Genomic DNA, 14,854 nt, shown 5'->3' on the forward strand with positions numbered 1-14,854 from the left:
TCTGCTATAGATTTTTATCAAAATTTTGGCAAAAATCTGAAAACAATTTACAGGAGTACGTTTCATAAAAGCAACACAAATTGACTATGGCGCTACAGTCTTTTAATTTCAATTCCTTGGTAACGTAATTTGCCATCGGAAGACGGTTGCGTTGTCTGCAAAAGTGTATTTTAATGCGCATCTGAGACTCTTCAGGACAGTCTAACAAACAACGAGCAAGATATAATTACTTTTTAGTAATTCTTGGTTTATGATACCAATGGAATGCTTGACGATCTGCAGACAATACGTTTGGATACACCATTGTGAACATTGATTCATTTTACTTTGACGATGTAGTTATACTGCGAATAGTATCGTTATTGATACGATTGACCGGATAACAATGGCGAAACATCTCTCGCTGTGTAATATGACGTTTAAAGAGAATGTACGTACAACTTGAGTCGAGGAAGCGAGGCCTGTTCATCTCAGTGCTTATTCGGAAGCCTGACTTCTTGTACGGCTAAACATTTTGGGCAGTATACTGCTCAAAACGGTACTCAGGCAGGCCAAACCACAGGGGTACAAGAGTGACAGAAATTAATAAATTTAGGATTATGAACACTATTGATAAAAATTAAATATTTCTGTCCTTATTGAATACTTACAAAAGTACCTTACTGCGCTCCAATCCTGACTGATGAAAAACCTTCATATGAAATTCGCGTACAGACTCTCTTATTAATAAATTTATTCTTGATAAAAGATTAATAATTCTGTCATTATTGTATACTTCCAAAAGTACCCTAAAACACTCGAATCCTAAATTATGTGAAGTATTTATGCCAAATTCACGCAGTTGTAGCACAGACCCTCAGGAATATGGCCAATGCAGTTACACTGCAGCAGCATTGCTCAGTAACTTGATGCGCGGTCACATAGTACTGCCTTTGGCTGATTCTCGGTTCAGAGAGTCTGCCGAGTCATTATTGTGACTGCGCAATGCTGCTGCTGTAACTATTTTTTGACGGTCTGCACTGCTACAACTGTGTGAATTTGACACAAATACTGATCTAAATTTAGGATTCGAGTGCTTTAGAGTACTTTTGTAAGCATTTAATAATGACAGAAATATTAATTTCTCATCAAGAATATTCATAATCATAAATTTATTATTAACAGGGTCTTAGCTGCAATAATTGCAGCCTTGGTTGGTGGGGCTTGGGCTTCTGTCGTGCGGCTTGCGCCTTTCCCTGGTTGGGGCAAGACAGAAGCCCAAGCCCCACCAACCAAGGCTAAAATTATTGCAGCTAACAGGGTCTACCGGCATACACCAACTGCGTGAACTTGGCATGAAAACTGATCATCATTCAGATTATAGTGTAGTAGGGTACTTTTATAAGTATACAACAATGACAGAAATATTTAATTTTTTAAGTGTTCATAATCATAAAATTTATAATTTTTGACACTCTTGCTACGACTGATAATGCATTGTGCCCCTGTGGCCAAACCAAGGCACCTTGAACACAAATATTTCTATGTGCTGACAATATTTCATATTTATCTACTGTACACGTTCACCATTGCTCTCTAGGTAGTGACTGACATTTGAAATCTTCAATTTTGACAGTATTTTACTGGTCTGCTGTTTATGTGGACTCATGCATTTTTAAGTACATTGAGTGAATGGAGTTTTCATTTTCTTGTCTTTGTGACCATTGTAATTTCATCCCATAGAATTAAGGATAGCGGCAATTTTGAATTCCAAATATCAGTAAAATGTAGGTAATTTCTCTCTCTAGTACCAAAAGCTGCACGGTTACCCTTTTTCGACTATTCTCTTCACCATCTTCCATCCCAACCTATTTCCTTCAGATAGACTCAACTACATTATTGAAAACAGTCGGCCTGGACCAAAACTCTCTGGATGGGTAATGCCATGCTCACTTGTGGAGTGCACTTCCACCAGAGTCCATATACTTTCAGTCAATTAAAAGTCACAGACTTTCAAGGACTTTTGAGGTCCAAAATACTATTTTCCACTCATCACTTTTTACAAACACGATTTTCACTAATTTGGGGCAATTGGATGGTGAAGTAATGTGGGTTTAATCTGCACAGCTAAGCTCATCTATTCTTCTTTTTCAAGTTACACACTTGTTTTTATGAGTAATTTTAATTTTCATTCATTCAGCTACAGGGCACCTTACACTTTTGAGAAATTTGAAAAATATGAAGATCCAATTATCCAGAATTAGTTCCAATAGTATTTACAATACATGTACATCATTTTTACATATTATCTTTTACAATATCAGGACTGATCAATGTGTCATTTTTGAAAATTGTGAGTGGACTATCAATAGTCCTGGACTTTTTAGGACTCACTGTCATTTCCCAGGACGTTTCAAGGACTTTCCAGGAGAATTTATATTTCAGGAACTTTCCAGGAGCATACGGAACCCCCTTCCATGATCAAAAAGCTCTGACTTGTGACTGGCCGCATGTATGGTGTACGTAAACTCTTTCGCCACCATAGTTTGACCTAAACCCATCGTTATGCTTGGTGAGCATGGATCTGATTAAAGGGTATTTGGAGCGGACTGTTTACTTAGTGTATTTGACATTGGTAGAGCTATGACAACATCTGACAGCTTAAATATAATCACTTTATTACTGATATAAAATAAAAGTTTAGTTGACTGCAAAGTTCAAGTTGACATACCATGTACCTTGTTACTTCAACGAATCTGTTTAAACTGGCAAATAAATATGTAGCACAGAAACACAAAGCAGACCTTGAACTCTGACAACTTCTAGAGTGATTTGTACCTCTGATTCCAAAAGCAGACAGCTACCCAAAATGCATTGTATTATCCATTTTTGGAAATGCTTTATGAGCACTGGGGAAAATACTCCATGAAAAAAAAAATCACATGTAATTTCTAGAGCTGACAAAATAACAATTGACTATTGTGATGTAGAATGTAAACAGTTGCTATCACTTTGTAATGTTTTCAGTAATGTTGTGACAAGCTGTAAACAAAATTTAACATACTCAGTGATATGCGACATAGTTGCAATAGCTGTTGTGTTTACAATGTATTACATAATGTGAAAGCAAACTTTTGATAAAAGCCACTAATCGAAGATATCGCGCACACTACACTTACTAGCTGTTTTGAGAGCCAAATATTTGATATTTCCACATGTTTTTTTATGTAGAACATGAAGTTATACATATAGTCCATATCTGAACTCAAATTCTGAACAAAAAAGTCAATGTTATGTCATTTTTGCCTTCCAGTAACTCACATTGTGATGCTACTAGTATTTTTAAGGACCTTCACATTAAAATTTTTGAAATTTACTCATATATTGTTTACTTTGTAAGCTGTAATTTTTTTGCATCCTGAACAATGACAGAATTGCTACATTGTAGGATTATGAATACTAGTATATGCCATTAAAACTTCATGCAACTGATGTTTCAGTGAGACTCAGAGTTGAACTACATTAATAAGAACAAAGGTTTTCAAGATTTCAGAAGATTGTCCCTTATAAACAGCTTCAATGATCTACAATGGTTGTTTTCTACTGTACATAATTTTCAAGAGCAGGAAGCATCTTGTATGGTAGAATATCACAAGTTCTCCTTTCAAAACTTATTACACTATTTACATATATGCAATCTTGTTCAGTACTTGTACATTTCAGTTTTTACATTCTAGTGTTTCTATACAATGACACAATTGCACATTTGGCTAGATTGCAAAATTTTTAGAAACACTCAAAAATGCTTTTATTTGCAAGACAGACTAAAGTGATACTCAAGGTCACTTGTTATTGGGGAGATTGTTAATTGTTGACACTGAGGGCGCTGTTCTGCCAGTTCTGTGAAGACACCACAATATGATGTACACATAAACATAAACTGAAATTTGTGTTATACCTTCATCCATATTTAATAATCTTCAATTTGGAAAAATCTAAATATAAGAAATGTGCCAATCTGTGTGTGTGTCATCGTATTTAACACAATGTACTTTTAGAGTTAACATATTTTCACACATACACATACACACTTCTTCCATGCATGGACATCCATACCCCCACGCACAGCTAATGACAGTATGGACACCCTAGCATACTTACTTAAGTGCTAGAATACGCATACACTGTTATACAGTAAAAGCTTACTTGAAATTATTTTTTTCAATATTCTTCACATAGGCTGTGTAAATCAACAACTTTACTTTTGAAAGTCGAAAAGAAGATAAAACAATATCCAGTTTAATCAAATTCTAGGATCTAAATATGGTAACAAAACATTTTAAGTATCATGTTCATTTCGGTTTGAAACTGGATTTCTCAAATCACGCTCTGCGAAAGTTAAATCTTTACCAAAAAAATTGTACTCATTTTAGCTTGTCCATTTGTCAAAGCCATGGTGTTTTCAATTCTGTAAAATGCTCATGATAGTCATTTATTCACACCTGTAAATTGTTTTACAAATTTTCTGTGTAACAGTAGACGTCAGTTTTAAAACTAGTCACAAATAAATAAACAAAAGACAAAAAGCTATGTTCTGCATAAACACTACCATCTAAATTATGTAAAAGAATTTAAATCATGTTTTTGTGTGCAATCCTCATCATGCTAGTATGAAAAGTTATGCATTTTGTATTGCAGTTACTGATTAATTGATACCCTTTATGTAATATGACATGCATTTTGTATTGCAGTTACTGACTGATTAATACCCTTTATGTAAAATGACATCAGTCGACAAATACACAAATTCAAAATTCAAAGTGTTTGTTAAAATGCATTTTAAACAGAAGACGACGATGTGAGGAAAGTTTGTCTTTCATGGATATACTTCAACAAAAATCATGAGACTTCTAGGACAGCAACATCTGTACAAACTAGTCTCCAGTCACATGAAAAGATCAAGCTGGTATCTCCTTCCCAAGAAATGGATAAGTTCAGTAACTTCTTTGCACCGAGACCTTTGGTCTGGGGGAAGTCAATTTTTTTTCACAAAATATCATTTAAGTGCAAACAACTTATTTGAATTCAAATGTTTCGGAACGATACAAATCCTGGTTTACATTTTGTCATGGATATCACCTATAATACATGTCAATGAAAATAAAATATTTTTGTTGTTGCAAAACACTGCCATTATCATCATGACACTAGTTAGAGAATTCATGATAATTCTCAAAAACTACTTACATCACAGATTCCTGTAAGTTGTTTGCCACACCGCTATTTCAACCTTGCATTGCCATGCATGTGTTATCACACAGTGCAACTCTGTGAATAAGCACTGCCTTGCACACTGCGTTATCACACAGATCAACTTTGTGAATAAATGCACATTTTTGATAAAAACACTGTACAGCGTATACCGGTATGGGCCAGAACACACACTCTGTGTAGCACCTTGTTGAACACGCTTGTATGTACAGATGTAATAGTAAAGATTGCATAATTCACTTGTTAGCAAGCAGTATTTTCCCACACTAAGGGGCTATTTACATAATTTTTAGGCTCATTCCAGAGCAAGGAGAGTGTATGGCATTTCATAATCAACGTTTACAGGATATTTGCACTTGTTATCCATGACAGTAGTATTACAAGAGAATTCCACTAGTCTATCTACTCTTCCCTGAAAAGTAACACAGAGATTGCTGACATCACTTCCTGTTTGTATATATGATGTTATGACAACACAGAAAGTGTGTATTCCATCATGGATGTCATACCAGGTTACCTTACATTACTTCTCTTGCGTGAGTAATTTTCTGGTTGTTTGGAAGTTCATATGATCATCGCCGTATTATCCGGGTACGCAAAGAGTGGTGACATCAGCCCATCACTCAGGAACTGCTGATGTCACCAGAGATGTGGTTCTAAGTGTGGCAGCCTGACAACGCCAACACCGCCACCTAGTCGCCTATAGTTCATGCCACCGTACATCTTCCAGCAGTTGGAATCCGAATCGTAGACCTCCACTGTCTTAAGATAAGTTGTACCATCAAATCCGCCCACAGCCATGAGTTGACCGTTCACAACAGCAAGTCCAACCTGATGATAGAAAACACATTTTGCTTAGCGTACTTTGGATATGCTGTGTGAAACGAACAAAAATCTGACCAAATGTGTTGAGTGTTCCAAATTCTGGTGAAATTTGCGCAGGAGGATATACTTGTATGCACTACCGTAATATTAGAATCTCTGAGTACTGCAACTTACCAGTAGAATACTGGCACTGTTTAACCCAAACCCAAACCAAAGGTCTACCTTCAATGTAATTCAGCTTAAAATGTGCACAGGGCTGTATGTGTAGCCAGGTGTTTTGTACCCATGTCTTACTTGAGCTGCTGTTTTGTTAATTAGATATAGAATTCTACAATAAGCTACAATAACATGACCTTTCACCCTAAGGCCTTGTATACTGTGACTACTCTGTGATGATTACAAAAGGGCAGAATAACATGCTCTCTGATGCAAACTAGTGAAGACTGCAATTTTTATCACTCATTTCACAAATATTTCAAGTATACACTTCAGATACTGGCCTAAACCTTGCTGTGTTTCAACACTTAGATTTTGGTTCAAATCACTGTCATCTCCCTGTGGGGATGTCGGACTAGTTGACTTGTAAGAAGGGGCTCACAGGGATAGAAATGTGCGAAATGAATAAACTCACCCCACTTCTCCGTGAATTCATGGCTACCACTGGTTGCCACGTGTTGGTGGCTGGGTTGTATCTCTCTGCACTACTCAGTTCAGCTTGGTCATCTCGGCCACCCACAGCATAGATCATATCATTGAACACTGCACAGCCAAGGTGTTTGCGCCGCGTACCCATGGGAGAAACTGCCGTCCAACGATTTGTTCTGGGGTCATACCTCTCCACTGGAAAACAAGGTTATTTGTACAAATTTAGAGATACAATAAATTGTAACAGCAAAATTTCTTCTTGGAGAAAATTAAGTCAATAATCTTTATAAAACTACGTTAATGATGTTTCAGGGCCAAGGTTTTAATAAATTTTGTATTTACAGATATTAGTTAGAACATCAACGAAAACAATATTTAACCATATTTAGGACAAACTGTTCTCTTTAACGATGAGACTTTATCAATGATTTGATATCTACTAAGATACCTACCGGTATAACGCAGATTTTAATTTGCTCTCTATCTTCATTGAGTTATACACTGTTGAGACTGCCCCTTACTAAGGGCTGTGAACATCACACAATAACAAAGACATTTTGATAGCATACCTGTATTGAGTGGAGATGAACCATCTGATCCACCCACAGCATAGAGGTAACCACCCAAGACTGCTACAGCTACGCCAAGTCTTCTTGTACTCATTGGCGCCACTTTGCCCCATTTGTTAGCCTGCGGCTCATACCTGGAAACAGTAAAACATTGTACAATGAGTACAGACATACGCTATTCGAACTCCCTAATAGAATTGAGATACTCTACATTGTGATGAAAATATACTGTATCATGTGGAACATTTTGGCTGGAAAAAACATGTGTACATTATCTAGTCAACAGTAGAAAACGCATTCTTGCATTTAGTAGGTCTTGTCTACATACTGATAAGGTCTGGCCATATTCAGTAGTGAAAAAGTTTCAACCCAAATAAGGAAGGCTCCCATGGTTTTACTCTGGAAAAACAAGGACATGCAGTGTTCTATAGATTCAGCACATCTTAGAGATCCTGTGATGGCCGTACAAACATACTCATATGAACAAATGGGAATGGAAATACGTATTTGTGCATAGTCCAGGTTTAGCCCATATGCAATGGTCTCGCAATCATTGCAATCTGGGTTGTTTAATATTAAGCACCTCCCATCACGTACAATTGACTTTTCCAGATGTGATGTTACAGGGAAATAAGGAAGTATGGCTGTGCTTAATTCCAGTACTATTTGTTACGTTGATTACTTTTACAGTATACCCACATGTCTGTAGTAATGAAAAGACAAAAATGAACATATCACTCAGCGTGAATTGTAAACATTGACCAGCTAATCAGTTTAAAATGTGTACTTGGTGAGGCTGTTCTAAAATTTCTTGTTAGAAACCTCTGTCTAATAATGAGCAAAAAATTACATTTTATGAAAACAACATCACTTGATTGAAAGGGTCATGACATTTTCATTGGAGGTGGCAACATGTAGAACACACTGATAAAGTGGCATCAGTTTGACACCCCCCACCCACCCATCACCACTACATCCCCCCCACCCACCCATCACCACTACATCCCACGTAATACTCACCTTTCCACTATATTCAGACATGATACTCCATCTTGTCCGCCCACAGCAAACATATAGCCGTCAAGTACTGCTACTCCAACACTGGTCCTACAAGTACTGGTTGGTGCTACGTCACTACTCCATTGGTTGGTCTGAGGGTCATACCTGCAGATGAATAGAACAGATGTGAATGCAACACTAGGCAGGACTGGTTCACACCCTTGTTAATGCAAACCCATCAATTTTGTAAAGTGGTAGTGTTAGTTGGACTTGACACTTGACTTTGGTTGTTGTTTTAAAGCTATGTTTGCTATACCTCTGGTGATATACAGGTATATAAATGTTATTGAAAATGTTGAATGTTCTTGGGGATACCACTTTCGAGATAAAAAATTACAAATAATATTTGTTCAATATACCAAAATTTTTTTCCATCTACTTTGCAACAAGCACAAAGAGATGACATAATTGCTTTGAGTTAGTTGATGGACCTGAAAAGGGCTTCTATCTATGACTCATATAATAAGTGTGACAGGTAGAATGCTTTGGAGTGGTATCCCCTTTCCAAAACAGGCACAATTTTTTTGCATGTGACCAACTCTGGCTGGGAAGCTCTGAGCAAGAAAAATAATTTAATTTTGCCAACCTTTCAATACTGTTGAGGTAAGAGGCACCATCATGGCCACCAACAGCATACAATAAATCATCAACGACCGCCACTCCTACACCACACCGTCGTTTGCTCATCGGAGCCACCATTCGCCATTCATGGGTCTGTGGATCAAACCTTTCCACACTTGAGATAGCATCTCCACTGCACCAGCCACCAACTGAAATGACAGTTTTAAATTTATAGGACGAGCACACATGTTCATGTGAATATCTTCTATTTGTGTTTTTGTACAAATTAAAACAAAATACACCAAAAATACGTTAGAACATCAGTTATTCTGGGTTTCCAAATTTGCATACATGTCAATTTCAAAAAATTTGATTTCAACAGTTTTATTTGGTGATTTTTTTTTAAAATCAAGACAACGTAAAACATTTTCAGTGTGCATTGCAAAGTACAAAAACCCATAGAGAAAATAGTTCCAAAGAATTACACTGTTGAAAACAGGAGACCAACAAAAGGCTGCGCTCTTTGCGATCACAACATAAGGCATTTCGATTGAAAGGAAACATGAAGTGATAGCAATACAGATTCCCTATCCTTCACAGTAACAGTGATGAGTATTGCATGAGGGCAGGCTATTCTGTATACGGACTTTGAATTTGAAATCTATTTTCAATCCATAAAGAGGAAGCTGTTGATGAATGACCCCCATTTGCTGAATTAAGTTACATGGAATCATTTTGTTAATCAGAGAGGGTACATAATTATATGAACTTCCTCCTGTCTATGAACATTTTATATATAATTATAACATTGCATGTATGTACCGTTTTCTGAATTACTATAATACTAACTACAGACTTATGACATACATGTACAATAACCCCTTTGACTACAGGTACCATATTGAATTATACATAATTTGAGTTTTGAAAAAATTCTAGTGAACATGTTCACATTATCTTAGTTACATTGGACAACACTGTAGTCAAGGGGTTAATGAAATTTGACACTGATATTGAATCATGACCTCTTAGACCAGAAACAGTGACCAGAAGCAATCCATTTATGACTGTTATTGGTGATACGGTAATTGCTGCAGCATTGACTGAAATTGTGTGAAAAGGACAGGATGCTTTCAAGGTTCCAAGACAACTTGAGATGATTGAGACAAAACTGCCAGGGACAAAGTGTTTATATATCTCACAAAATGTAGCAAGTGTGAAAAGTAAATTATATTAATGTGGAATCAAGGCCTCTTAATTGAAGATGTAATCCATTTATGCCGTATATCTGCAGTAATTACATGTAACGGAGAAATGTAATTTTGTTAAAGTGAAGAACACTTTCCGGGTTTCCTTACATCCTGATCTTCTTGAGCATGGAGATGATTAAATTTAGGATGAAAAGTCAGTATAACAGATTCCTTGAAACGTGTGAATGATGAATCGGCCACACCGGTAGGGCTATTTCATACCTCAAAATGTATGTACATGTAAATCAAATTACGGACCTTCATGAGGAAAGTTGTGGTACTCTGACAAATATTAGACTCTATACATGCGAAATGAAGATGTACATGTATGTTTGACAGCATTTGCCTCTTATATATTGTCATCTGTTTGTTACAGATTTAGAAACACAGTTGGAAGCAAATTTAACAATGAAGTCTTCATGTGAATGTCACCTTATATGGCTGCCAATGTAACATCTTTCAGTATGACAAAATTATTCTTCACTACATACACCTTACCTGCAAATAAAACTTCGCCACATCTGATTGGTTTTCTGGGCCGTGTTCTGGGCCCCTGCATCAACGGCCTCTCTTGGGGTAACAGTAAGTAGTTTTTGGCTTCATCAACAAGATCCCTACAAGACTCGTCACTCTTTATAAGTAGATCGGAACCAACAGTGCCCACTAGAAATTTCGGATTCAGTAATGGAAGCCTAACATGTTCCAGCACCTGATCAAGAAAAGTCAAACAGTTTTGTTGAATTATAGGTAAGTACAAATGACAAGACGTTTCGTTTTCAGGGAGTCTTACAATGTAAATACTAAGCAAAAGCAGTAGACAAGAAAGAACTGAGCCCATCTCCAAGTATATGCTGTACAATGGAACAGAATGTACATGTATAATGTACACATCCAAGTTCTCTGCTACTGCGACTTTACGTTTTCATGTGCATGTTGTAGTACTGTACATATGCTGACATGTACCGGGTATACTGGAAGATTCAGTGGTGGCATAGGTGCCCCGCCCACTCCAACCCTCACCAAAACTGGAACTGTGGAAGCACAGTGTGGATTACTACATTGAAATCAAAGAAAAGCTCACCCGCAACGGTAACAGGAGGTGCTCGGATGCCTTAAGTCACAGACAGTGCTGGCAATAATGTTGTACTAAGTAGAAAGATTTGAACAAGAATGCATGCAAGTGCTACCAATTTAATTCAGACACTTTCATCAGAATATCACAGTAACACTGAATGTTTAGATGTACACTGAATCAAGGCGTAGGCGCAATCAACTCCACAATGTGGTTGCTCATACCTGAGGAAGCAGACAGCGCCTCTCTGCGATGTTGTATTTTACCCAAGCCATGACAGCACCATAGACTTGCTCCTCTGAACGAACATTGAGCTCGTCGCTGGAAATTATTTCTGTGAGTTGATTATTTGGCAGTAGCATGAATTCTTCACTTTCCATGACCTATGACAATGGAAGATAGAACATTAATGAAAGTCTGTATCCATAGGATCAGTCTAAAATTACCCTGTGGGACTTATATTAGGCAAAAAAAAAAAATAAATTGTGCTGTTCCGATAACATGGTTTTTAAAAATAGGGTAGGTAGGTCAGCAGGGTTTTTTTTTTCTGAAAAATTTTATTTTTAAATATGCATTTTTCAGGTGTTCAGGGTAGTCAAACACTGGCCACCACATTTACAGAAAAATGTATCATACATATAAAAGGAAAAAAACATAAAAGACATCCTTGTTCAAGCAAACATCAAATGCCAAGTAACAAACACATGATTTTACGTTTTTTCTTTGTACTTCTGTGTTTATGTAGCTCTAAAAAGTTTAGGGTCAACACATAAAAAATAGGGTAGGTAGGGTTATCAGAACAGCACAATTTTTTTTAGTGTTCAGCCTAACCTGTTACTATACATTTGCCTCATGTATTGTTCCAATGATTGATTTCAACATAAGTGCCAAAGGTTGTCAAAGATTTTTTTCTTGTCATTTGTATTTTCCTATACATACTATGAAATGTTTGAAAGTGGATCTTTGATTTTAAAGAAGTTGGCAAGTGATGAAACTGTAATCTCCAAGGCTCTTGTTGACATTTTGACAGTTGTTATTTGAAGATTTGAGTGTTCCTCTTTAAATTCTAAATGTGAAATCTCCAGTGTAATTTGAATGATATCTAAGTTAATTTTTAGAAGAGATGAGACTTGCATGCCTTTTTTCCTTACATGCCCCACACTAGGCATTACTAACATGAAATAAAATCTGGTCTATTAATCCTTTTCCTGCCAAACAGTATCACTTCCCCATCAGCCAAGTCAGTAAAAAGTGGTAATGAGCCAAAACATGACGTATTTTCAGCCACTTGGCTTGGTCTGTTATAGCATCTTTAGTCCAAAAAAATCAAGTTTACAGTATTTATGTCTTCAACAGTTTTCAAATGTACAATTATGTTAAAATACACCATATGAAATATGTTGTGTTTCATTAATTCTAATGTTGTAGTACTTCAATGAAACTGCCACACACAAGATGTATGAACTTTACAATATGCAACACTCAATCATGTAAATAACAACATTTACCAATACTCTGAGGTCAAGGAAGTAGCTTAAAATAATGTTCCAAAATGTATCACTGTTTGTAAAACTCTGATAAAGTTACAGGGAAATCCTGGTATTATATTCGCAATGCTGCTTGAAGGCCATGGCAGAAATTTTGCAAAGCAGCTTGACACAGATGAATACATTTTGCCTTACCTCTTGAAAATTATGTTGTGTAAATTTATCAGCTATTCTGAGAAGATCTCTGCAAGCATGTGTGTCAGCAAATGCCCTGATACCTAGACAATTTGAGGGGTCTAACTGTCTCTTGAGGAACTCGCAGCAAGCATCTTGTATTTCTTGAAGTTGCATCAAGCAAGCTGCTGGCAGCAGAGTCTGTACATTGCCTTCTTCAACAACGATTGTTGAAGTGTACGCAAATTCTATCAGAAGCTCCATGGCATGCTCATCAATGTCTCTGATGGTCACTTCCGTCTGTCGGCTCTCTGCCAGTTCTCCCGTAAACATGGCATGGAAGTACGGGCTGCATGCCGACAGAATAATGCGATGGGCAAAAATCCGTTTTTGTCCCACTATGATGACAACATCACAGAGCTCCCTGTGTTTACGGAGTGTGTTGATGGCCTCCAATGTCTGTCGAGGATGTTTGTCAGAATTGTAGACAAGTCTAGCCGGTTGCATCTGGGGGTCTAAACACCCCTGTCCATTGCTGTCTCCCATACTGCACCACTGGGAGCTTGTACTCTAGTACTGAATATAGAAATCAATAACATATATTTCATTAGGCCAAAGTAATTAAATTCTTTGTTTTGCGTCCCCACCTGCGTAGGTTTTTAAGGTTTTCATGAAAAACACACACAATGTATTTGAATAGGAAATTTTGGTACATTGACCGCTTAGCTTTTCTGAACTAAAATTTTGTTACAATTTTTTTATTTGCTGCAATCAAATTACATTGTGTTAATTTTCATGTGTGTGTTTTTCAGCCGCTTAGACTCGTACCTTTTCCCATTTTGAGTGGACGCAAAACAAAGAAGTTAATTACTTTGACCTTACTTGTTTAATCACAGTTCCATCTATTTCCCATGTAATGCAGACTATAATTTTAGAGTTTGGTTGAACCATGGATGTAAAAAAACGGTGATCCATGATTAAAGGAAAACATGATCATTTTCTTACGTATTTGCTATTTAGCCAATGAAATTTGGTTTGTTCCAAAATTAATTCAGGAGGTTACCACTCCCTCCCTATATTAAAGGACAAGAGTTTCTGTTTTGACGGCCTTCAAGTTGCACACCACTTCATCATGATGTGTGTAAACATGTTTCTTTTTTACGTTCACATGCCCATACACACAAAGCTACACATGGCAACTAGTGGCATAGTATACCATACATGTACCATAGCCCTGCTTACCCGGCAATTTAGCAGGCAGTATAATGCCACGAACACACAGCATCGTACGGAGGGCTATTATAGGAGTGTACGTGTGTACCCATCGGTATTTCCATGCATCAATTGACGCTTTGTGATAACACGTTTCGCATTTCGCAGTACTGTACGGTGTAAAATTCACTGTCTGGTATATTGTCTCTCATTCAACTCCGAACTTATGATCAGAATTCTTTCAAAGACATTTGGTTCTTGCGACCATGATACAGTAACAAGTACGTAGCACTGTGAAACTTAGCTGCAGTACAGTAGCTCGAGGTTTTGCCTGGGTATTTGGGTCGGACGGCAAAACCAAAGTAAAGCGTACTCATCACAATCCGTGAATTCCGTCATAATGTTGATGTTACTTGAAAGACCATTCAGACAGAGAGACCTTTCGTTACTTACATTTGGAAGTAAATGCCCACAGACAGTTGACATCGGACGATTTATCCCTCGAAATGTACCATAAACCAACTTCCGACAAAGCAAGACTCGCTGGGTGCAAAAATGGCCGACGCAGCCAAGAATATCAAATCTCGCGTGAAGTAAACATTATTTTCTGGTCCACTGCCTTGAGATCGCGTAAATTATTCTGAACTTGTAAGATAAAGGGGATTTCCAGTTATAGAATGTCTAAAATAGTATAAGAAATTCATTATAGGTAAACTTCAGCTCAGAAATTTCGCTTTTAAACCGGAAATC

General features: G+C 37.1%; 1 protein-coding gene across 2 annotated transcripts; it reads right to left on the bottom strand.

The window, feature by feature from the left end:
* Nucleotides 1-2,633: 2,633 nt before the first annotated feature.
* On the bottom strand, nucleotides 2,634-14,832 carry LOC139114396 (kelch-like protein 20). 2 transcript variants are annotated; one of them, XR_011547864.1, is made up of 10 exons: nucleotides 14,558-14,832; nucleotides 12,914-13,468; nucleotides 11,456-11,614; nucleotides 10,658-10,868; nucleotides 8,935-9,118; nucleotides 8,310-8,453; nucleotides 7,290-7,423; nucleotides 6,707-6,915; nucleotides 3,336-6,081; nucleotides 2,634-3,157 (listed from the first exon to the last, which is right to left on the bottom strand). XR_011547864.1 is itself a non-coding variant. In XM_070676113.1 (9 exons), the coding sequence occupies exons 2-9, from the start codon at nucleotides 13,436-13,438 to the stop codon at nucleotides 5,890-5,892; spliced, it is 1,758 nt and encodes a 585-aa protein (XP_070532214.1). In that variant the 5' UTR covers nucleotides 13,439-13,468; nucleotides 14,558-14,684; the 3' UTR covers nucleotides 2,634-5,889. The 2 variants fall into 2 exon arrangements, 1 of the variants encoding a protein (XP_070532214.1); XM_070676113.1 differs by having other exon boundaries at nucleotides 2,634-6,081; nucleotides 14,558-14,684.
* Nucleotides 14,833-14,854: the final 22 nt, after the last annotated feature.

This window comes from Ptychodera flava, chromosome 16, assembly GCF_041260155.1.
Source record: "Ptychodera flava strain L36383 chromosome 16, AS_Pfla_20210202, whole genome shotgun sequence".
NCBI lineage: Eukaryota > Metazoa > Hemichordata > Enteropneusta > Ptychoderidae > Ptychodera > Ptychodera flava.

What these genes read in the sequence shown, in the direction of transcription:
- LOC139114396 (XM_070676113.1), bottom strand. Translation starts at nt 13,438, where the DNA reads ATGGGAGACAGCAATGGACAGGGGTGTTTAGACCCCCAGATGCAACCG. An exon ending in TGGCGAAGTTTTATTTGCAG is followed by an intron (nt 9,119 to 10,657) that starts GTAAGGTGTATG and finishes CTGTCATTTCAG; the next exon opens with TTGGTGGCTGGTGCAGTGGA. An exon ending in TGAATTCACGGAGAAGTGGG is followed by an intron (nt 6,082 to 6,706) that starts GTGAGTTTATTC and finishes TTCTATCATCAG; the next exon opens with GTTGGACTTGCTGTTGTGAA.